The 25,341-nt window shown below is 46.1% G+C and overlaps 1 protein-coding gene across 3 annotated transcripts in view; it reads right to left on the bottom strand.

Annotated features, from left to right (window-relative positions):
• The window catches only part of LOC117018351 (solute carrier family 23 member 1-like), a 28,913-nt gene extending 4,912 nt beyond the window's left edge, over nucleotides 1-24,001 (bottom strand). Inside the window, exons 1-7 of one of the 3 annotated variants that reach the window (XM_033099314.1) lie at nucleotides 23,765-24,000; nucleotides 16,707-16,853; nucleotides 13,937-14,094; nucleotides 10,017-10,176; nucleotides 2,067-2,248; nucleotides 1,605-1,725; nucleotides 361-517 (exon numbers count right to left, since the gene is read on the bottom strand). In XM_033099314.1, the coding sequence (XP_032955205.1) occupies nucleotides 361-517; nucleotides 1,605-1,725; nucleotides 2,067-2,248; nucleotides 10,017-10,176; nucleotides 13,937-14,094; nucleotides 16,707-16,853; nucleotides 23,765-23,806 (967 nt within the window). In that variant the 5' untranslated portion in view covers nucleotides 23,807-24,000. Of the gene's footprint in view, nucleotides 1-360; nucleotides 518-1,604; nucleotides 1,726-2,066; nucleotides 2,249-10,016; nucleotides 10,177-13,936; nucleotides 14,095-16,706; nucleotides 16,854-23,764 lie in introns of all 3 variants that reach the window. The other 2 variants (XM_033099315.1, XM_033099316.1) reach the window with 2 other exon arrangements.
• Between the last annotated feature and the right edge of the window lie 1,340 nt (nucleotides 24,002-25,341).

The raw sequence follows: 25,341 nt of genomic DNA, 5'->3' as shown, positions 1-25,341 counted from the left end.
CGGGAGGAGATCCAAAGGCCCAGCTAGGAGTGTGGGAGCCCTCAGTCCCCTCCCCACTCCCGGGCGCGTAGGCTCTGAGCAATATAGAGGCAGATGAGGGATGCAGGCCACATCGGAGGTAGGTCTGGGAATAGGAGTCTCCGGTCCAGCACCCTCCAAAGGATGCGTAGGACAACCCAGGGGTCTCTTTCTTCTCTTAGGGGTCCAGTATGGACTCCCTAGGGCCTGTCCCTCATCAGGTTCCTTGGAGGAGAAGCCCGCCTCCTGCCCTATTCAACCCTCCGTTCAGTGCCCTGGGCCCCATAGGCAGTCCTGGGAAATATGAGCCCCAGGCCAGAAGGGTCCCCATCTTCTTATTACCTGGGTAAGGGAAGCGAAACCAGGGGGCCTGGCTCAGGACGTTGCCTTTGGTGTCGGTGCGAGCCAGGTACCCATAGGCTGTGGGGGCCGAGGGGAAGGTATTGGTGACCGTGAACACGAAGCAGAGGAACCAGGAGATGCAAAGCCCTAGCAGCACCTGCAGGAGGGAGCCGCTCTTCACCACTGGGCCTGCCCCCCAGCCCCTGCCAGCCCCTCCCAGAGGGGCTGCGTGGAGGACAGAGTTCAGGAAGCCTCTTTGAAACGAGGAAGAGCTGGTGAACGGCTCTTCCGGTAACAACAGGAATCTGGTGTGTGTGTGGTGGGTAATTAGCACGTTAAAGGAACAGAGAAAATAAACTGTGAGAGACCTTGTGTCAAATAGAGGCGGACTGTCTAGTAAAGCGGGTGTGTATTAAATAATCTGTCTCCCTTCCCACTGTTTGCTCGTCACATGACCTTGGATCAAATTCTCTGAGCTTCAGTTTCCTCATCTGTGCAATGGAATTACGATCACTGCTCTGTAAAGCTTGAAGCAGGACTTCATAAAGCGGTGTTCTGATATATATGATTTTTAATCTCTGGTGACCAAATCCCCCAAACCTGTATTTTTTATCAATGTCCCCAAGTGACTCGTATGCACTCTGAATTTTAGAACCACTGGCCTACAGGGTTGTTGAAGAATCAATGTGATCATTAGGTGGAAATATCTTTTTACAATGTGAAATGTAGCTCACAGTTAAATTAAACCTGAAAACATATTTGTGTGAGTGACAACTACACATACTTGACAGTGTGGTGCAAATTCAACAGAGGAGGCTCTGAAAAGGGAGTTATCATCATCATGGGGGTACTTGAATTACCCATGAGCCACTGAGAAAGAACCTAAGTATCTTGGCCCTTAGTTTTATATAATTAGCCGAGACTGGTTGTCTCCCCCAGTATCTTACTATGAGGATGGCCCAGGGAACATGAGAAGGCTGTCCCACACTGGTGCCCCGAGCAGGGAACCAGGGTAGGGTTCTCTGTTCCTGGGAGAGAAGCATTGAGGAAAGACCTGGAATTATGCCAACAGTCAGGGAGCGTTCCCACAGGCCACAGGTGGATTAAGAAAAGTCAAGGAGGGGAGGCCACTGCAGATGGGGGAACGTTTGATTTGGGGGCCACCCAGGAGTGCTCTCCAGGAGTGCTCTCCACTCTCTAGGTGAGCCAAGTAAGAATGGAAGAAGGTAGGGAGTGCTTCTTACGGGGAAGACCTGAAACAGGTAGAACTTAGAGGTGTGACACTTCTCCTTTCGTCCGTAAATGGGCACGGGCACTGCAATGTTTTTCAGGTACTGTGAAAACAGTACGATGAGGAAGATGGTCCTGAAACAGAAACAAACCACACCCAACCTGGTGAGCTGGGGCTCATCCCAAGTGAGGGTCCAGGAAGCTGAGCCACCACATGTCTCTGGGACTGGGGGCAGTGGCCGCAGTGGGAGTGCCCCTGTCTAGGCATGTCTGTGAGGTGAGTCCTAATGAAATAATAAATTGTAGTCATAATACATTATAAGGAGCAATTTCACTGCTTTTCAAGGTATCATAATGTTCATCAAAGTATTTGTAAACCACAGAGTTGGCCAGTATCCAGGACTCTTATTATTCTTACAGGGAACTCTTCCACCCAAGAGAACTTAGACGGCACGCCCTCCCCAGAGAGGACTTACATGGTGGAGATCCCCCAATGGACTCCGGCATCATTGCCTGCAGAATCGAAGAGAGGCAGGGCCACCAGGGAGATGGTCGGAGCAATGGTCAAGGGGCCAATGAAGCGCATGAGAAAGCCAATGAGGCCTGAGAAACCCACCAGCATCTGGACACAGGAAGCAACCATGATGACGCCCTGCAGCTGAAGAGGAAGAGTACAGCTCAGACATCCCAAGGCTCCCAGCAGGACTGCCAGCCTCCGCCCAGCCCAGCCCAGCAACTTCTCTACCTGCTCAGCCCTAGGGGGTACATCCAGAGGCAAAGCTGGGCCCCAGAGGAACTGAAGGAAGGAGAACTCTGATCTCACTCCTCTCTCCAGTTCTCAACTGCCTGTTGGACATTTTCACTTAACGTGAACTGTTTCAGCAGGGAGCCTTCAAAAGTGTTTTTTGATCATAGGGATAATGATGACTGAATATCAGCATCATTCAGTAGTGTATTGAACATCCTTTTGCTTTATTTTTTTTTTTTTCCGTTTTCCTACTTTCTATCGCAGGGGTTGGCAATTTTTTTTTTTTTTTTGTAAAGGACCAGATAGTGAATATTTGGGGCTTTGCAGGCCATATGGGCCGTGTCGAAACTTTTCCAGACAGTGGGTGAACAAATGAGGCTAGCTGTGTTCCAATAAAACTTCACTTATAGGCACTGAAATTTGAATTTCACAGAGCGTTGACATGTCATGAAAGATTATTCTTCATTTGATTGTTTTCTTCAACCATTTAAAATATAAAACCATTTTTAGCTGCTGAGCTGTACAAAAATAGGCAACAGGCCAGATTTGACTCATGGGTGGATGTTTGCCAACCCCTGATTCGCTGGACCGATTACTGCTTCTTTTTAACTTTACTAGTCTGGATGTTATACGTTCTATTTTATCCCTGATAACTTTCCTTGCTTTGCTGTCTGTTCTTTCTGAAAGTAACATATCAACCAACTCCTTCTTTCTTTTCATTCATGCTAGCATGGTATATTTTTCTCCATCCATTTACTTTCAGTCTATATGTCTCTTTATATTTAAAGTGAGTTTCATGTAGGCAACACATAATTGGGTCTTGTTTTTTCGATCCACTCTAACAATCTGTCTTTTAATTAGTACATTTAGACCATTGACATTCAAAGTGGTTATTGGTATAGTTAGGTTAATATTTATCATATTTATTATTGGTTTCTACTTGTTGCCCTTGTTCTTTGTTTCTTTTCTTTTCTTTTTTTTTTTTTTTTTTTTTTTTTTTTTTTTTTTTTTGGTCTTCCACTCTTTATTCTGCCTTTGGTGGTTTTAACTGAACATTTTATATGATCCCATTTTCTCTCTTTTCGTAGCATTTTCTCTTCTGTTTTTACTCTTTTTTAGTGGTTGCCCTACAGTGTGCAATATACGTTTAAAGCTAAGCCAAGTCCACTTTCAAACAACACTATACCACCTCATGGTAATGTGAGTGCCTTCTAAAAACAAAGTAATCCTAATTTCTCCCACCTATCCTGTGTCATTGCTGTCATTCATTTCACTTAATACATAAGCATGCATAAGCACACACATAAAAAGTACTATGATACGTTAAGGTGAAATTAAAATTGATCTAATGTGTTAAAAACTGAACTTGCCATCTCTGCCCATAGTTTTTTTTTTCCCCTGCTACCACCATTTCCTTAAAATAGAATCATTGTTGACTTTTACCTCTCCATTACTTTTCATATCCCAGTAAGTGATGACATACCTGCTAGTCCTAGAGTCACATCGTTTGAATTTGTGGCCAGTATTGAAATATACAGTTGGTCGGAGGACCATCAGTGGTTTCAAGTCTTGAGATGTACGTGGATAAATATTACTCAGATAAACATGGAGAATCTACCTTAAATTCTAATAGGCTGGCTCAGCGAATAAAACCAATCAACCAATCCGTCAATTAATAAAATGAGAACTTGCTCTTGTTGACAGCACTGATGAGAAACATTGGACCAGCAGAGGGAGCTATAACACCACAGATGGGACTGGGTTTCCGCTCACTGTTGAACATTTGGAGGCGCTGTGAGGGAAAATGGTGGCGTCTACGTTAGATGTGGGCCAGAGGACCCCCTACCCTGGGCCCTGCCCTGTCTTTTGGAACAGAGACTGATGAAACTTTTTTCTGTAAAAGGCCAGATAGTAAATATTTCAGGTTTTGTGGGCCATATGGGGTTTCTGTTACACTTTCTTTTTTAAACAACCTTTCAAAATGTAAAAACCATTCTCTAGACCACAGGCTGGATTTATTCCAAGAGCCATAGTTTGCTGACTCCTGCTTGAAAGGACTCTATATATGGGAGGTGCCAAAAAGAATGTACACAAGTGGACACTTTAGTCAACGTTGCTCAAGCAGTAGTTCGCCGTCATCAGAAGTGTCTGGGTGCTGATGGTAACCACTTTGAGCACCTCTTGTAATTGCAGAAGTCAAATGTGACTTGTATGCATCTTTTGCCATCGGTATATATTGAGTATTACAATTTTAATATAGTTTCCTTTTCTTAAAATATGTATATATATTTTTTGGCACTGTGTGTGTGTGTGTGTGTGTGTGTGTGTGTGTGTGTGTAGAGAGAGAGAGAGATAGAGAGAGAGAGAGACATCTCACCAACACAAAAACAGTAAATGTATTAAGGAAAGTGTGGGTGCCTCTGTCACTTGGGATCCCATGCTCAATGCAGGGACAGCATGACCCATATCCCTAAACATCCTCTCTTACTCCGAATACTGTGCAAACCCCAAGGAAGTTCCTTTCCATAACCCTTGCCTGGAATCCTTAGAACACAACCTTACTGCTTCTGAATGTGGTGAAGGTTTGTGCCACTGCAGTGCTGGACACGGATACTTCCTTAGAACACAGGAAGGATTTGAGCAGCAGGTAGAAGAGACAGATTCATTTCTCAGATCTTTATTCTTGGATGGTATGAAGGCAAGAGGTTCTTACGTAAGGAATTACAGCCCTCAGTAGGTCGGAATGAAAGGGAAACCCTGCCCCTGGCATCTGGCAGAGCAGGGCGAGGAAACCCTGCTTCTCATTCTTTGCTTAGTTTTCATTTAGTAGGTTGGTGCAAAAGTAATTGCGGTTTTCACATTTATTTTTAACCTTTTAAACTGCAATTACTTTTGCACTAACCTAGATTTACCAAAGCCAAGTAGAGGCTCCCTGGGGAAGAACACAAACAAACACAGGAAAAACACACATGCACAAAATAAAAACAAACAAAGGAACAAAGCCCACAAACTACATGTGTTCTGTGATTCATTCTATTGATGACACAGTAAAACTAGGCTTCACTGAAAAAGAACATAGTGATTTGGAAAAGGTGGGGCAACACACAGCATGCTGAGGTGGACCAGGCAAAAATCCAGGGCCTGTCAGCTTGACAAGTGAAATTCTTAGGAATAGTTTGGCCTGGAATTACATAGACCTGTTCTTTAAAGATTAAAAAGCTCTGTTGCCTCAGGATCCACCCTGAGATAAGAAGGAAGCACGAGGCCTTGGTGAGATTATTGGAGTACAGACATCCGGGTGTACTTTTGGACTGCCAGAGCATAGCCCTGTGAAAAAAGGCTCTGGCAGAAATCCACAAGTGATGGTTCAGACGGATCTACTGTGTCCTTGCAAGCACAGTTTTCCCTGAGGTCTGAGATGTGTCCACGCTGCATGAGAACTGATCCTGTTAGAAGCCAGGTGCCTCTGCCCCACCACGGGGCTGTTGTGAGGATGTGGCCTGTTGTGAGGATGTGTCCTGAAGCAGCTACTCAACCACTGTCCCTTTGAAAGGCCATTACTAATTAGTGGGCTGCTGGGCACTGTTTGGAATTAGACCACTAATGCATGGCACCCAAAACTCTAAGATCAGAGATCCCAATCATATCTTCAGTGATGTCAGCAAGATATTCAAATAAGGAAAGGGCTGATCAACAAACTTTGCTGATTAAAGGGAAATAGTTATATTCAGGAAAATAGAAGGCATTTACACAGGAAGGTTTCATAGGATGCATAAGCAAGAGACAGTCGCCCCTCTCCTGGGACACACACTACCTCACGAGATAATCAAATCTAGCAGCAGAGACTTGGGTTCTATTGTGTGAGTCTTTGAATTTAGAAAGCACTGGTCGGAGTCTCACTAAAGGTACCACTGAGAAGGCTGAGTCTGGAACAGTAACATTTTGGAAGAGTAACATTCTAACAGGAGGACCTTGGTGTAAGAAGTAAGGTAAGTCTAAATCCAACCAATGGACCGAGTTATGTGTGACACGGCTGACTGCACTCATAAACACCCAAAACTATCCCTATATAATTACATGTGTTCTTGAGCTGCGGCCCCTGGGCTTGCAGTTTGATCTGGCAAGTGGACCCTAAAAGGCATTATTGAAATGTCACCTTTTGTAATACAGGACTGGACAGTCAAATCTCAGATACTTAAAAAGAGGAGGGAAGTATAACTTTGAGTGTAACCACGAGGGCCCATGAGATGACACCTTGGGCCACAAGGCATGCACACGTGGGCTCACAAACAACATCATCCCCATATCTATCTGAAGTCACTTATGTTGCCAGGATGGCCCAGACTGCCAACACCAATGAGCACGTGTGCCTTTGGTGGGAGAGGACGAGGGTATATGACCCCTCAGAGAGCTGGCAGGCTGCCTAAGCTGGACAGAACATGGGAAGTTCTAATACATTTTACAACTGGTGTTGACGGTGTTTCTGGTTTGAGATTCGCCTATTCTGCAGCTGAAGCCCTGGGCCAGACTTCTATACAAAGACTGGCAACCCAGATTGCCCACTAACAGGAATGTGAACTTATATTATCAAACAGCTCAAGGATCACTTTTCATAGCATGAACAGGGCAGAAGTGGACCAAGAAACACAATATCAAGTGATCTGTTCATATTGCATGTCACTTCTCAAAAGCAGTGAAATTATTGAAAAATTAGAATATATGTTTGGAGCAACCAAATGAGGGTGACAATGGTGCAAAGGGCTGTATTTCCAGGGTAGGAGAGTGTAAGATCAAGCTAAACACGAGGGGCACAAAAGTGCCCCTCACCTGCGGAGCCGTTTCTAAACGATAGGCTGAGAAATGAGGGGGGTAAAGAAACCCTCTTTCCCAGGACTAGGGATTTGGTTGTGTTCACTAAGGTTAGAAAAATAGAAATCAATTTAATTGGGATTATTGGGAAAGTCTGGTGTTTTCAGGATGCATCCTACCCAGTGGAGAGGACTCAGTGACAATATACTTATTGGATCATTTGAAAGTACCTTGGAGAAGGCCATACAATGAGGGTTTAACAATGTTACTTTTGCTGCCCATTATTTAAAGAACAGCAGAGAAGAAATCAAAACTCCCTCTTCCCATCAGAGCAAGGAAATGGGCAAAGAAGGGATCCCAATGGGGAGAAAGACAGATGGCGGAAGAAAGAACTGGAGCCACCAAACAAATTACTGTACCAAACAATGCTACTTTTGCCCTTTATATTGAAAATAATAAAATGAATTCTTAGCAATATTTCTAGATAAAGCTTCAGTCTGAGATGAGGGATGCTGGCATAAGAGTTGATTCTACTAAACTGAAAGACATAATAAAACTGGACCCAGAATATACTGGGCCATACTGAATGGACAATGAGGAGTGGACATTGTGAATGTAAGGGGCACATCAGAACAGGGTCTGTTGCTTCAACTTTTGCATAAATTAAGATGAGTCATGGACTAATTATGAGTTCATAGGGGAGAAAAAAATAAAACTAGAGCAGTATTATCTAATATACAGTCATAGTATACATTAAAGTGTTTGGCGGTTCTATTCCTTCTTGTTGGTCAAACATGGACAAAAATGTGAATCTTGTACTGCGTTCCCTCCTCTGACTTTTCTCTTCCTTTATGTTTCACATATAGGGGATGTAACCATTGTCACAGCCATGAAGCTCTAAGGACATTGAACATGGATGGGGTGGGTTGCAGGATGGACCCTGTCTGGTCAAGACTTGTTAGCTTGGTTCCGAGGTATCTCTAGGGAACAGACTCTGCTCTAGGTCCCACACCCGAGTTCAGGAATGCCCTTCGTCCATTTCTAGTGATCCTGGAGGAGGCGGTGCTGAAGGCGATAAGGGTTATATTCACGCCTGAACAAACTACCTTGTACTGGAACCAATCATCATGACGCATTTATGTAGTTCGCCCCCCCTCTGGAGGTGGTCCCTGGCCTAGCTCCAGGCCTAGGTGTCTAAGGTCAGCTGGGAGGGAGATGCTTGGACTTCCTAGAGATCTCTAGTGCCCTTTACTCTCTCATATAGTACCCCACCCACAAGCGCCCCTGCCCCTCACCTCCCACATCAGATGAGGATGGTGGGGTCTAGAAGCTATCAAGTCTACCCTCCCTGGGTGTGTGGCTCAATTCTCTGCCAAGAATCCTCAATGTTCTGACTTCCTTATCTAGCGTTTAGATAAGCCAACGTAGAACATGACCAAACTTCAGAGTCTGCTTTAAGGCCAACATTTCCTTTTTCCTTGATGATACAACTGAATTAAGCAAGCATTAGGTTTCATAGGTCATATAAGCACAGGGGCACAACTGTCCAAAGGTAACAGATTAAGCAGACAGTACCCACTAACAGAATGGTTAACTGAGACATGGCCTGCACATTGGTTTTCCCATTGATCTGAGCCTACTGTGGATATATGTCAATATGGCACTTGTGCATCTATGAAAAACTTGTAGCAGAATGTCTGGAAAACTGTAAGTGCTCGGTAACTACTATCTGCTGCTACTATCATCATCAACATCATCACCATCATCAGCATCACCGTCATCATCACCACCATCATCATCACCATCATGATCATCACTATCACCATCATCATCATCATCACCATCATCACCATCATCACCATTATCACCATCGTCACCATCACCATCACCATCACCATCAGCATCACCATCATGATCATCACTATCACCATCATCATCATCATCACCATCATCACCATCATCACCATCATCACCATCGTCACCATCACCATCACCATCACCATCACCATCAGCATCACCATCACCATCAGCATCAGCATCACCATCACAATCATCACCATTATCATGATCATCATCACTATCACCATCATCATCACCATCATCATCATCATCATCACCATCACAATCATCACAATCATCATCATCATCACCATCGTCACCATCAGCATCACCATCACCATCATCATCACCGTCATCACTGTCATCATCTCCATCATCACCAGCATCACCATCAGCATCAGCATCAGCATCACAATCACCATCAGCATCACCATCACAATCATCACAATCATCACCATCATCATCATCATCACCATCGTCATATCATCACTGATGTGTCTCTCTCCTCTTTGCAGCCCCAGCACTTAGCACACTTGGCATCTGGCACATACTCAACAATGACATTTGATGACTGAATATACAATGAGAGTACTCACTGCCTCCCTGGACTGCCTAAGGAAGTGCTTCAGCTCTTCTTCCTTGAAATATGTGAGTGTTTCCAAGTAAACTTAATTTCCCTCTCCATCCTTTCCACTCCGGCAGCCCCAATCCTTCTCTTGCTCTTTACCCTGCATTATTTTCTTCATTGCACTTAAAACTCCCTGAAATTTCCCTTTTCCACTTAGTCATTGGAATATTTTTGCCTCTCTCTCCCACTCTGCCCTGCACATCCACACACTCGGATGTTAGCTCCATGAAAGCAAGGTCCTTCTCTTTCTTATCGATAGCAGTATCTTAATGCCCAGGACCTCGCCTAGTGGAAAGTTGAACAATGAATGTTGAACAAGTGAATCAACACAGCAGCCCCTGTTGAGTACCCCATCCACTCCAAACACACACACCCACCCCACCCCACCTCATTCCCCATTACCTCTCGAATCCTCTTCTGCCATTCCTCAGTGAATTCAGGAGAGCTGATGTTTACTTGGCTGGCATTGAGTGTCCACTCAGGGCACCTCCAGGAGGGAAGGGAGAGCATGGCCAGGGAGGGTGCCACAAAAGCAAATGTCCCTCCTTGGAGAATGGGCAGCCTGCAGGTGGGGAAAGGATGCAGTTACCCACACGATCCTTTAGTACTGATCTGTCACTGGCCCCTACTGGAGGCCTTTTAATCCAAGTCCTAGCTCAGTTTAGAGGCAACACATGACACCTGCTGTTTTCAGAATACAGGGAGTTCCTGCCAAGCCCTAACTCAGAGCCATGAACCCTGCCAAACCTTGGACAGGTAGGAGAGGTGAGGAAGGGAAAGATAAGCAGAACTAACCCCGGTCTTGGAGATGCAAACCCAGGAGAAGAGAGTCAAGCACTGGGAAACGATTTGGAGACAGCACAGAGCTCAGCAAACATGCTTAGTGGGTGCCACTGTCTACCCCTGTTGCAGTGGATTTTCCCAAACCCCAGGACCAAAGCACAGCTCACACATGTGACGTTCTCCCACCAACAAGAGATGCACAGCCTAAACTCTGGGTTGCCAAATTCCGTGGTGTCTTCAAAAATGAACTGCAGTCCCATACTTCTACCTTCAGGCTCCTTTTTATCACATGGACAGAACAGGTTTGAGGTCAATTATCAGGGCATATACTCCACCCAGGCTCTTCTCACTCTTAGTTGGCATCTCACATTGGCCTCCCTGAGAACTTGTAGAGCCTACCTGACTTGTCTTCGCTTCATCTTTTTTCCTGAGCTCCCTCCCTAGACCAAGGAGGTAAGGACCTGCTAAATTGTGGGAAAGCCCATCACGCACCTTACCTGTAGGTAACTATCCAAATTAAACCCAGAAGAAGCAGGCACACCAGCCGCCTCTTTGGGACGCATCAACCTGTCTGCCTCCTCTGTGACTGGTCACCGAGTCACTCTTCTACCCCAATAGCTACCACTGTTCCTGCTCCAGCCAGAGCTCCAAGGGTGCATCTGGTGACTTGCCTGTCAACGGGGCAGGAGCAAGGTGGCTGCAGAGCCCTGTGGGTGGCTACGGCCTGTCTGGCGCAGAGCTAGGGCAGGGCAGGGCTCGGCATGGAAGTCAGTGGATGGAAAGGACCAAGGCCAGGGGCGACTCTGGCCAAACCACATGCAAGCAAGCATAAGTTACCTGAATGCACTTGGTAACAGAAGTATTTGCTCTCCACTTGAAATATTCCCAGGAAAATGGGAAAGAAGACGTTTTACCCGGAAGCACTCCGGAAAAAGAAATTACCAGGTAAAAATCATGAATAATTCCAGAGATGGAGCTAAGACCCAGAATTAAGTATAGTCAATATCTGATTTCCTCTAGTGATTGTCTTCCAAACTTAATGTCTTACTTTGAAATGAATGGTGATATGTGCCCTTTCCGTGAATTTCAGTAGTGAGCACCTGAGTGACGAAGGATTTTGGGGGGATGCAGGGGGATTTTGGGGGGATACCCCTACCTCGTACCCAGGAGGCAGCCATCCATGCTGCCCAGGACTACAGCCGCTGGCCTCATAGTGGGCACAGTGTTTGTTAGTTTTTATGCCAAGAGCAGCAGCGATGGCTTATCATTCCCTTTGGATTATTTAATGTGGTTTTAATCACTGAGAGCCTCTGAAATCTTATTGCAACATCAGCAATATCTAGAAAAGTACATTATCAAATACTGGTTAGCAGATAACCAGCAATCAGACGTACTTAGACTTTGATTAACACGCTATCAGTTAGCTTTTGCAATCTGTAATGTCTCAGGCACTAGCTCATTAGCGTCTGAGAAGGAAGCCCATTTCCGCCGGTGGAACCAGACTCATTTATCCCTCACTCCTCCCCTTAGTCTAATGACATTTGCATAATTCTATTTCCTAATTTTATTTGCCTCTTTCTTTGCATGTGTAATTAGGATGTGAGTTCTTGGAACCCTAGCTCCTGATGAGTTTGTATTTCTCACCACACTTACGAGAAGACTAAGGCCCACAGGCGCTTTCACTACTGTAAGTAAATATATGGAAGTAAATATTCCCTTTTTTGGTAGATGATTTTGTATTCATAATTTTATGTCCTTTTTCTCAACGAGGACACCAAAATCTGTATAATCTTCAGGCTGATCAAAACTTGGATCTGTCCTTGGACTAGAGGCTAAATCAACGTCAAAGGGGGCAGGGAGATACAGGAGTTTAACAGATTTGGGGTTAGGGAGGTGATTAGGAAAGTTCTGGAAAACCCACAGGGAGGAATTTCCTGGGAAGATGGTAACCGCAGGGAGGCACTGTGTGAGGTTCTGTGTGAGGGGCAGGGGGTGACAGTAGAGAATGTGAAAAAAGGATGTGTGGAAATGAGGAGAGGAAAGGCTCCAAGACACCTTTTCCAGGCTTCCTTCACAATTGTGTCCAGGCTAGCTCCAGAACGACAGGACTCCATTTTACTCAGACTGAGTTTAGCAGCCTACACATAAATATAAAGACCTTGATGGTTTAAAAAAAAAGGAATTACAGTTATTGTACCCATTGATTATTTCTCTGTCCTGTAAGGGAGCAGGACACATGCCATCATTTGCCTTATCTGACAGATGCCAAACCACACGGCTGGTTCAGTGGCTGTCAATTGCCTTGTTTACTCAGAGCAAATCTCGTCTTTCCCGCTTCATTGGGAAACCTTCCTGGGTAGGGGTTGCCATATTTGTTGCCCTTTCCAGCCCAGGGCTGGGCATTTGACACACTGTGCAGCTCGGAGCTCTACCCTGGAACTTTGAAATGTGACCTGAGCAGTACCTGCTTGATTTAGGGGAATAAGAGTGAAGGCTGCCAGCAGGCCTGTGTACAGTCAGTGCAGGAAGCTTGTCTGTGACAATGACGCACAGGCACTGGCACAGTAGTGAAGGGACAGCCCTGCCCTCAGACTAGGGAAGGGGGGGCCCTGCACTTAGCCCGGTGCCCTAGAGAACCCTCTCTGGCTTCCTCGGGGGAGGCATCTGCTGGGCGGAGGGGATATGCCCACCTCAATCGATGTGCGTCTCCCCTTTGAGGCTCAAGAATTCTCTGCCCAAAAGGCTCTGCACCTCTTCCATCGCCTGCCTGGGCCTCTCCCCCCAGGTCTGTTCCGCTGAAGGCAGCCCATGATGCAGGTGGGCAGTCTCCCAGGCCGGAAGGATGGCCGAGGGGCAGCTGTGTGGGGAACCGAGTGTGTGGATGGGACGTGGCTGTGCAGCGTGGAGTGTCCACATCGCACACCTGCAAGACCATTTGTGATCCAGAGAAAAGCTTGAGGTGGGAAGGGAAGGGAGAGGGCCGCAGGCTGGGGGCTGGCCCTGGGCTGGCTGCCAGGTCCCAAAGCAGAATTGTTAGGAGTCAGAGAATGCTAAACTCAAACTTGGCTTTCCAAGTAGGATGACGAGCACATCTCTTAGTTAAGCGTTTGTCAATGTGGTTTGTAACGCTCCAGTAGGCAGACATGGAGTGTGTGGATCTCTGTACTCTCGCCCTGGGTCTCGCAAATATCAGGGGTGAGACTGAGACAAGAGATGGAGAGACAGTTCCAGTGGCATATGAGTCCCTGCTTCAACATGTTCCTGATGCATGATGCACCCTGCCTTTCTCTTGGCTGGATCTCACAAGTTAATGAAGAACACATTTTTGCCTGAGCTGACTTGGATTTGTGTTACCTTAATCAAGAATCCTAGCTAAGATAGAAAGAAAGTTCTGGAGCAGGTTCTTGAATGCAGGCTCCGACTCTTGATTTATTCCTCCTCTTTCATGCCATCCCAGCTTCGTAACCACCTTTCCAAGCAAACCTGGCTGATACCCTGACAGGGAAAAATCAGAATCCATGGGGAGAAGTTTTACCGACCTGACTCCAAAAAACACTTGCAGGAGAGTGCAGATGCCCGAGACGAAGAAAATGTTGCTGATGAGGTAGCTCTGCGTCAGAGGGTCATGCTGCAGACACAGGTCCTTGGCCAGGATGAGTGGCACTGCCACGAGCCCCCCCAGGGCCGTGAGGAAATGCTGTGGGCAGAGCAGAGAGAGTCGACATGTGTGCAGATTCTGTGGCTGCCTCCTCCACCCTCCTTCCCACTCTCACTGGCAGAGGCAGGAGCTCCACCTCTAGTCTCAGAGGAACCTGGATATGAGTGACAGACACAGACCCCGTGGGACTAGGAAGGCCTGGCAGCAAGAAGCCAGAACCCAGCCAGAGGGTCTGGGGTTCAAGGGCAGGGACTTGGTGCCAGGAATTGACATGCTGGGTAAGAAACCAAGGCAGGGGCACAGCACCAAAGGACATAAGGAACCAAGGAGGTGGCGTTAAGAGTAAGAACAGGCGAGAGGCTCATTATTAAAACAAGGCACAGGGTGAGGGCAAGACCGTCTACCAGGAAGTCCCGGGGACGTTCTCCAGGGTAGGTCATATGTGGGGTCACAAACCAGCCTCAGCAAATTTAAGAAGGTTGAAAGCATACCAAGTGTCTTTTTCTGACCACAACGGTATAATACAAGCAATTAATAACAGGAGGAAAACTAGAAAATTCACAACTTTGGAAACTACGCAACACACTGCTGAACAACCAGTGGGGTCAAAGAAGAAATAAAAAAATATCTTGGGACAAATGAAAATGGAACTAACAGCATACCAAAACTCATGAGATGCAGCAAAAGCAGTTCTAAGAGGGAATTTTATAGCAATATATGCCTACGTTAAAAAGAAGAAAGATCTCAAATAAACAACCTAATTTTATACCTCAAGGATCTAGAAAAAGAAGAACAAATCACACCCAAATTAGCAGAAGGAAGGAAATAACAAAGATCGAAGAAAAATAAATGAAAGAGACCAGGAAAACAATAGAAAAGATCCATAAAACTAAGAGCTAGATTTTTGAAATGATAAACAAACCCTTAACTACACTCAGAAAAAAAGAGAGGACTCAAACAAAATCAGAAATGAAAGAGGAGCCGTTACAACTGATAACGTAGAACAGAAATACAAAGTACTGTGAGACCAATAACAAGTGAGGAGATTGAAACAGTAATCAAAAACCTGCCAACAAAGAAAAGCCCAGCACCAGATGGCTTCACTGGTAAATTCTACCAAACATTTAAACAATTAATCACTGGTAAATTCTACCAAACATTTAAACATTTAAACAATTAAGACCAATCTTTCTCAAACTCTTCCAAAAATTTGAAAGGGAGGGAAGACTCCCAGATTCATTTGGCATAACCCTGATACCGAAACCAGATAAGAACACTACAAGAAAACTATAGGCCAATATCCCTAATGAACATAGATGCAAAAACTCTCAACAAAATCTTAGCAAACTGAATTCAACACCACATTAAACAGATCATACACCATGATCAAGTGGGATTTATCCCTGGGATATAAGGATGGTTCAGCATACACAAGTCAATAATTATGACACATCACATTAATAGAATCAAAGATAAAAATCAAATGATCATGTCAATAGATGAAGAAAAGGCATTTTACAAAATTCAGCATCTTCTCATGATAAAATATCTAAATTATCCATTTTATTGGCTCACGCTAATATATTTAAACTAGTATGACATTTGCTCTTCTCATTTAATAGAAAAGCACAAAGAAGCAAACAAAAAAAGTGCGTCTTATCCCTGATGTCCCAAATGGCACAGTTTGTAAAATTAAAAGAGACACATCTCTGAGATTAGAAAATTCATGCTATAAAAAGTCACAAAATAAGAAGTGAAATTTGAAAGCTACCCTCCTTTTCCAAGTTCCCCTTCCCAACATAAAATACCCTTGTTTGTTTTTGTGAATCCTTCAAAACATACAAAGTTGCTGCATGTACTTAGTTCTGTCATTTCTTTGCTTGTTTTTGACACAAAAAAGATCACACTATACACAGCTATTTACTTTGCTGTTTTCCCTTAATATACGCGTATCTTGGAGAACATTCCCTAACTGCAGGGTAAATATATATTTCTCTTTTTAACAGCAGCATAAAAAGTCATTTGTTAGGTTGTGTCACAATTTAGCGGGTTCCCTATGATGGTTATTTTGGCTGTTTCTAGGGTTTTGTTTGTTGTGTGATTTTGATTTTACTATGACCAATAATATCACAAGAAGGTCTTTGTACTGAACAAGTCTTGCCAGCATATCCTCAGAGAAATTCTTAAGCATTGGGGACTGGGTTAACGGGTATATGTGTTTGACATGTTGATAGAAATCCCCAAATTGTCACCCAGAAAGGTTGCACCAAATAACACTCTAACAAAAGTGTTTGACAGTGCCTATTTCCCCAAATTTCCCAAGCATCGGTTTGCAAACTTTTTGCTGACAATCAAATAAATTAAAATTGGTATCTTAAAAAAAAAAAAGAAGAAGAGGAAGGCCCAGTCTGTGTCCTCATTGGGACCTATCAGCCCAGCAAGAGAGAGAATCCTCCCTAATTCCTTCCGCCAGCCCCAAACCCCTGGACAGAAAGAGGGACCAGAGGCGCCTGGAGTTTCCCTGGAGGTCAACCAAATGGAAAACAAGAATATCCACAACTGCAGATCTTGACAAATTTGACCAGGGTGTGCGTTGATGTGGTTTTTGAGGCAGAGCCTCTTTGGCCCCACTGCTTGCTGGGTGGCATTACCTGGATCCCCAAGAAGATGCAGAGATACCATGGTGGGGTGTCCAGGATGGCATAGGCCAGCTGGCTGCTCCTGGGACTCCTGGGCTGCCTGTTCTTCTTGTCTTGGCCATCATCGTGGGCACTGAGCATGCCATCATCACCCCTCTGCTGGGAACAAGAGAAGGACACAGCTGGGCATTTCAAGAGGAATCAAATGGACTTCCTGATTTCAACCGATGATTTCAATAGATGGGTGTCTTCCAGAGACTAGAGGCAATGGGACAGGGCTAACTATTGGTCGGCGTGGGATTTCTAGAGCCAGACTCAAAAGACCAGTGCTTTTCTATATTATGCCTCTGCAGCAGGGTCTCCCTGTGAAATCTGGGGCCATGCAAAGGGAGTGGATGCCTTGCCCAAAGCCCTGGCAGAGAAGCATCTTTGTGCAGGAGGGAAGGTGGGCCAACTCCAAGGTCAGAAAATGGACAGTCAGGTAAATGGGGATCCTGGTCCCAGAATGTGGTAGCTCCCCCACCCCAGGCCCTGTGTTGACACCTGCCAAAGCCCTATGCCAGCATGTTTATGATAATGCCCTGTTTCCTTGTCCATCCCATGTTTTCTGCTGGGCTGTGAGGTCCTAAAATGCATTGATTGTGCCTTACTCTTCTTTGTTGCCTCAGCTTCTAGAGCATTCCTTGTGCCCAGTGGAGACTGAATGAATGGATGTTACGTACCAATATGAGTGCACTGCCTGCAGACTGCTCTGGGGCCAACTTACATTCCTGCCAGTTTCACCAAATTTAACTTTGATTTATAAACTCCCCTCCACAACCTGTACTGGCTGTATAACTTACCAACCTAGGGCAAATTACTAATATTTCTAAGCTTCAAATTTCTGATTTATATAACAGAAATGTCGGTTAACACCTACTTCATAGATAGCTGAGAAAATTAAATTGGAATGTGAAGAAATGGAGAGAGGTTGATCCAAGGATAAAAACAAATATTAAAAGACGAATAAGTTCTGGGCATCTAATATACATTAGAGGGATTATAGTTAATAATACTATGTTGTATACTGGAAAGTTGCTAAGAAAGTAGATCTTAAATGTTCTCACCACAAAAAATGGCTATTATATGACGTGATGGAGGTGTTAGCTACCACTAAGGTGGTAATCATTTTGCAACATATAATGTATCAAATTAACACATTGTGCACCTTAAATTTATACAATGTTGTACGTCAATTATATTTCAATAAAGCTGGAAGCATGAAGCACATCGTCCTATACTTGGCACAGTGTATTACCCAATAAATATTAGCTTTTATAATTACAGTGAGCTTCCAGTCTCATTTTTCAAAGGCTTTAAACTTGTGCTTAGGGCTGACATTTGAGCATCTGGCTGTGGATGAGACAGTGTGGCCCAAAGGTGGCAAAGCCACCAGCACATAAATGAAGCAACTCTAGGTGACGTGCCCCAGTAGAGTCCTGGTCCTGGTCAGAGCACAGAGGGCAGGGTCTGCACAGGGGCCCAGTCAGGGCTGCCCTGAGGGTTGTGGGCTTGTCACAGAGAAAGTTCCAGAAGGGAACACCAACACCTACCTCCATACCTAAGCACCCTTCAGCACAGCGTCGAAGAACAAATTCTAAGCCAGGGCTGCATTCTGACTCTCATGGGCGCTAAACACTTCTATTCTATGCGTGCCTTCTTCCATTTAAAAAAAAAAAAAATGGACTGTTATATTTTGTGACTGTACTGGTATAAAGACAAATATATTATTATATATTAAAACTTTTTTTTTTTTGGATCTAAAAGTTCACTTTTTTGTTCTGATTTTAAAAGAAATGAAAACATTTGCATGGACCCCTACAATGGTGGGCCTCGGGTGCTGTGGTGGCTTTACCTAAGGGACCAGTGGCCCCCACTCTGGAGTAGGAGAAGGAGATGAGATGGGGGAGGCGAGGGCCACCATTTTTTTCGAAGTGGAGAGAGGCATGAAAGCCACCAGAGGGGGGCATCCCAGTGTCAGGTACTCCCTCTCATAAGAGAGCTGTACTTTTGCTTTAATGAAAATCTTTGCTCCCCTACCTCTCAAAAGAAAGAGAGAGAGAGAGGGAGGGAAAGAAGGAAAGAGGGAAAGAAGGAAAGAAGGAAAGAAAGAAAGCCCCCAGATCAAGAGCTGGGTGGTTGTCCCCTACCACCTCAAGGACACCACTGGTTGCTAGGGAACATTATATGCTAAGCCAGGGGTTCTCGACCTCAGCATCACCGACACCTGGGGCAGTATAATTCTTTGTTGTGCTGTGCGTGCAGGGGGAGCAGGGCCTGACCTGTGCACTGTAGGAAATATCCTGAATAAAGCAGCATCTTTGACTTCTACTCACTAAATGCCAGTAGCACCCTTTCCCCTTCAGCTGTCATCACCAAAAATGACTCTGGACATTGCCAGAGGTTCCCAGGGGTTCAAACTGCCCCCAGTTCAGAGCCACTTTGCTAAGAACATTGACCAGTTCCAGACCGGGAAGCCCTAACTAGGGACAGCGCTGCCCGTCGTGGACAGGACCACTGTCATCTCCTGCGTGGAGACAGAGGAAGGCCGGCCCCTTCCTCCACACAGCTAGAGCACTGGCCAACGCTCGTCCTAATTCCTTCCCAGGACGTGCCTATGGGGCCCCTTCTCCACTGGCCGTGGAGAAGGTGTGTGTGTGTGTGTGGGGAAGCCCAGGGCTGTGGTCAGGCTCGCTGACAGTGGGTGGACTGATCTGGCCACGGCACAGCTCTGTAGGCAGCTGTTTTCCTGGGGTTCCGAACAGCATTTGCTCCTTAATCGTCTAACACTGAGGTCCTCAAACATAGATGGTAAGAGTCTTGCTTCTCCTAGTCTATTTAGCAATGCATCCCTCACCTACTCCAGGAAGCCTTCCCTGACTTCACTCCACCCCGGCCTCAGACTACACGAGGCCGCCCCTTCTCAGAGGCTCCTAGGAAACCATGGGCACGTTACTATGGCCCCAAACATGCCTAACTACCATCATGTTTTCTCATCCAAAAGCCCATAACGTCTCTGTCTCCACCTCTAGCACATAGTTAGCCCTCATATAACTACCTGGTTCGCTGATGAAGCAAATACACAAATGCGAGAATTCATGACAAAATGAGATTTTTTTTCATTTTTTTTTTTTTTAAATAAATCCCGAACTCGCTGTTTAGACCTCTTTGGAAACATTATGTTTATCCCCTTTATACTTGTAAAAGAAGGGCGAACTGATGCTGCTTGGTACTTGGGTTGTACATGAAAGAAGTTTTGGCCTTTCGAGGTCAAGACTGAGCCAAGATAGACTGGAGGTGCACCGGAGGCATTTTCAGGAGGCTTTCGTGCAGATAGGGAAGCATCAGTGGGGACAACGAAGGAAAGACAGACTGAGGAAAAGAGGAGAGGGAGACGGAAAGAGAGATTGAGCGACCGATTGGGCTGATTGGTTGATTCTGGGTTGACTCCATACAACAGCAGAGCGTCCAGTTTGAAGATGCGCAGACATGGTCTATCAATCCCCTGCGGGGCAGCCGTAGGTGCACCACCTCCCCTCCCCTAACCTCGGTCTCCCCACTGAATCTGGGGAGGTGTAAGGACACCAGAAGACCCGGTGTGTATGTGGCCTCCCGGACGTGGCCCCGTGAGTGAGGTCACAGGGCTGCGGCGGGACAGCTTTGTGTGTTCTGTAAGCTAGCTCACCTCACGCCCTCTTCAAGGACCTCTTAGAATGTTCAAGAAGGTGACGAAGAAGGAAACACTTACTGGGGGGAACTGTTGGTTTGGGGCCTTCTGACCTTGTTTCCTCTTAGGAGCCAATCACTCAAAGACTATTCCCAGCGTGAAGACCTCTGAACATTCTCTGTTCTGTCTGGATATCAGCTTGGAACGGCGGAAGGTTATGAAAGCCACGTCTGCATCTGTTTCTAGACAATGTGTGGGAGCCTGACCTCGCATGAGGTCCCAAACCAAAAACATTTTTTAGAACTTAGAGTTGGGAAAAACTTGTCTTCTTTGAGAAAAGCAGGTTCTTCCCTTCAGATAAAAGTGCGTGACTTCCCTGAAGCCTGTCAGCCATGGCTGATAGAAAGCACTGAGCTTGAGCAAAATATGACTTTTGTGGTAACCACTTCCCATCACTTATGCAAAGCGATGGAGGAAGGAAAAAAAAAAAAACAATAAGCAGATGCACAGTGTACTATTCCTGTGTGCCAGAGATGACACATTAGTACACTAAAGACATACACAAAAACAAGTGACATCCCAGAGATATTTTAGAGCAGGGCTTCTCAGATGGAAGTGGAAGATACCCCATCTCTCTGGGGAGCACGTTTTCCCCCGGAGAATCCCTGCCAGACAAGGCTGTGCATGTGACTCATACAGCAGCAGAACAAAGCTTGTGAGCCCTTTTTGGGGGGAAAGAATGAATTCTTAACGAAGGATGTCCCACCAGTGAGGACCGTTATAAGACGAGGGCCACACCCTCGTCAGATGTCAATTGATCAACTCAGCAGATGGGCTGCCATTGCACCATACGACTTATCACGAGAGGCATTCCGCTGAGCCTTGACATTTCACAGCACTTTACAGTTTACAGAGAGCTTTGAATGCATCCTTCCATTGGATTCTCACCACCATCATATCTCTCCCCCAATTTACAGGTGAGGAGACTGAGGCTCAGTGAGGCTTGTCTAAGGTCCCATTGTAAATGGGAGAATGGCACCCTCCTCTTTTGGTGTCAAGAGCAGTTGCCTGCAGGTGTGTCCCTGCAGGGACAGCCATCCAGCTCTGTGGAGCAGATAAGCAGAGGAGGAGGAGACTGGTAAGCAGAGAAAACAGCAATGGGAAGCAGGGATTCCTGGGGTGGCGGGGAGAAGACAGTTCCCTTCACCTCTAACTCCATCCATTCCCACCCAGCCTTCCATTCCCCCACCCGACTCTCTAGAAACATTTCCTAACGTTCCCACTCACCTGGCTCTAGCCAATGGGATTTTCCATGTCTCTCCAAATGTGCCCTCAGTTAACCTGCCTCAGTGCCTTTGCCCACGCTGTGCTCCCCACTCCCTACTTCCAAGAGCTCAATGCCTCCCCCTCCACGTCTCTCCGGACCCCTCCACCCCCGTAGAATTTTTCTCCCTTGCACTCCCCGCACATTTTGACACTGTGTTTTGAAATTGACTATTTTCTCCCTTGTATGAGAAATATTTTTGTGTGCTCCCCTCCCCCGTAGCTTGGCCATGAGCTTCCAGGGTGGGGAAGCTGGCTTCCCTGTGTCTATATCCCTAGACGTTTCTAGCGGAGCAACATGCACATGAGAACCAAAAACATCCCCCAACACTGGGTGTTCTTCATCTGGGTGCTGAAACTGAGGCTTTGAGGAAAACAAAGAGAAGACAGGCCACTGAAAAGGAGATAGATACAGATGGCCAGGTCCCTCCACTCCCCAACTGGCCTCAGGTAAGCCAAAAATCACAGCCTTCAGAAAATGGAGTCATCGACTTATTTCCCAAGAATTTCTTTTTTTTCGGGGTGGGTGGTGTGCTTCCATGAGGTAGTGGAAGAAAGAATTCTGAGGAGAAGAGGAGAGGTGTATGTGTGGTGCCCCCCATGATTTTCCAGAAGAGACGGCCCCTTTACCAGAGGCTGACCAGCAGCGGGTAGGGTCTGGCAGCCTGGCTCCAGGGGACAGCTCTGAAAGCCTAGCCCACATTCATGGGTGCCACTTGTCCCATAGACACCTTGACTGGGCATCATGAGGGCTGCAGCCCCAACCGGGTGCAGGGGGGTTCTTTCTGCCTGTGGTGGGTGATAAGACAGGGAAGATTGTAACGGTGGCACTCAATCTTCTATTTTGAGATTGGGACCTCTGGTATAATTCGATTTAACAAGTGTCATTTAGCTTGGGACTTTTAGAGAGTTTTTTTTCTCTTTTCTTTGCCTTCCTTCCCTCCCGCCAAACCTTAACAACTCTGCTCACTGTACATTTACTATTCATACCAGTTTCAATGGTTCTATTTGCTTTGGCCATGCTGGCCCTGTGACTTGGGAGAGGATGAGATCCACTCCTGGCTCCAACTTAAATCTATGTAACATATGCAAAGGCTGCAATAACCAGTTTAACCGCACCTTCCTCCACCCCAACGGACAAAGCCAAACTCGACAGAAAATTCCACTACAAGCCGAAGCAATTTATATCCTGGTTAGAAATATAAAACTTCAGATGAAACAAAGACTTAAGGCAGTAGTCTCCAGCAGACTCTACCCAGCCGACCCGCCTCTTACTTTAATAAATCTTCCTTCTGTATTTCTACCTGCCTTGTGAATTCTTTCACAAACTGCGAGCGAGCAGCCGCAACAGTGGTCAGTGGCAAGAGCAGAGGATCTCCACCCCGTCCCCTGTTATTTTCAGGTGGCCAAAATAGGTTGGGGAGGTGGTGGGGTCAGGGCTTAAGGCCTCCAGATGGTTTGCCATGAATTTACTGCTCTGGACCTCAGGTTCCCCATCTGTAAAATGGGAACACAAGTGCCTTTATCGGCTTAGAAAGAAGAAAATAAAGTACACAAAGTGTGGAACATTTTGGTTGTTCAGTAAATATCAGTTCTCTCTCTCTCTCTCTCACTCTTTCTCTCTCTCTCTCCCCCTCTCTCTGTCCCTCTCTCTTTTCCTTTGCTTTGCTTCAGAAAGGGCTTCTGATCAAAGAAATGGTAATGCTGAGAAACACGGAAAATAAACATTTAGATTCAACAGAGACCAACCTGTGAATAAAGGTAAAGCAGAGCTTCCACCTCTTCCTCCTTTCTTTGTAACTCATTCACAGAGCTAGCACTCAGGGAGGAATCTCTGCCCCTGGTGATGGTGAGATCAGAGCACAGCTGCCACCCCTGTGTAATAACCTAAAATCTTATCTAGAATGTAAGCCACCATCCTTTGTACCAATAACAAATCAGAGCATTAGGACTCCATGCTGGACCCCCCTCCAGGCCCCTTTCTTCCTTTCTGCTTGCCCCCTCCCTCTTATCTTTCCCTCTCTCTCCCACCAACACTCACCGAGGGGTCGGGGTGCTCACAGCTGGTGATGGCAGAGTTCATGGCAACTTGGGGTCTTCTCCTTTGGATACAAAAGGAGTGAAGCCACTCTGGTAAAGGCAGATTAGCTTCTCAACATCTGCTAAAACAATAAGAGAAACAGAAAGACAGGGATTCTGAGCTGGCTCTGGGGAGGGTGGGGCCTCCAAGCCCCACCTACTGATCTCCAACAGACTGTCCCTCCAGCCCTCTCCCTCTCTGGTCACTGCAGGGAACCAAGGTGCATTCAGGTACAGCGACTGTTTCACAATTTGGCAAGTTTGCAGAGAAGTTAATGATCCCCCATGGCTCCAAGGTAACAAACAAATCAGGGTGCAGCCTGCGGGGTGTGGCAGAAGAACATTTTCTGGACGCCAGCTTGCATCAGGCAGGAGATGTGGATGGTGAGGGCGAGGTTCTGGGCTGAACTTAGAGGCTTTTCACTTCTCTAAAGCTGATTCCTAGGGACTGGTTGAGCCAGATTGATAGCACTGCAAAAATCGCCCAGTCAGCCTGGCCTCTGACATGCACTAATGAAGTCATTAATGAGGAAAAGTGTATTACTGGGGCCTGGGAGCAGCCGCTAAAGCTCCTGGGTGTGGATGGCAAAGGCCTCAGGTGAGAGCTTGAGAAAAAATGTTTTTAATTCTTGGTCGATTGTCTCTCTAACACCCAGAAATGTCTAATCACCGACCTTTTAGAAAGAGAAATCCAGGAACATGTTTTCTTGCTCTTATTCCAGACAAGGCACTTGAAAGGCTCTATTCAAAAACTCTTGATAAACCCCACTCCATTAAATTCAAAGTAAGCCAAGTACCAGCTACTCATGATGGTGGAATGTTCTGGAATGGGTGGTACTGGGTCTCAAGGTTTTGGGAAACACATGGTGGGGTGCACATAGACGTCAGTGGAAGTTGGTGAAAGAGGAAGGCCTGAAACACACTACAATGAGATGTCTGATGAGGGAAGGGACAGACCTGACTTGGGCTATGACAGAAACGCCAAGGTCAAAAGACAGTTGAAGGTCAGCAAGTACCTGACCTTTCCGGAACACTTAACCGTGTACGTTGTGCTACACCTTTTTTATATTATCTTACTTAAGATGCACAACAAACTGGCACTCACATCCTTATTCTACAGATTCAGAAGCTCGGGTGTGGATGAGTTAAGCTGGTTCCCCAAGCTGCATCGTCAATGCAGGAGCTGAGATTCAAACCCAAGCAGTCTTGTTCCACAGGCCACGGGGGTCAAGACCATGCCCAATGGAGACATGCAGGGCTCCAGGGGAGATGGCCCAGAGAGTGTGGCTTCCTCATGCTATCCCCGAAAGGAAATATGGATGCTCTATATAAATGGCACCCAGGGGCCCCAAGTTCACCTAAGAAGTGAAAGTGAGACTGCTTAGCGTCGGGAGGGCATGGACTCCTGGGTTCCCCTGAACACACTAAGTGTGCAGTTCTCTGGGCTGGGCAAGGTATGGGGGAGGACAGAGCAGGAGCTGGGTTGACACGGCTCTCTGCAGTGAGCCGCACAAGCCTTGTTACTACAGGAAGGCCTGG

This window comes from Rhinolophus ferrumequinum, chromosome 26 (genome assembly GCF_004115265.2).
Source record: "Rhinolophus ferrumequinum isolate MPI-CBG mRhiFer1 chromosome 26, mRhiFer1_v1.p, whole genome shotgun sequence".
Taxonomy (NCBI): domain Eukaryota; kingdom Metazoa; phylum Chordata; class Mammalia; order Chiroptera; family Rhinolophidae; genus Rhinolophus; species Rhinolophus ferrumequinum.
Note: the sequence above shows the minus strand (reverse complement) of the source record. Positions and strands in the feature narration are given on the sequence as shown.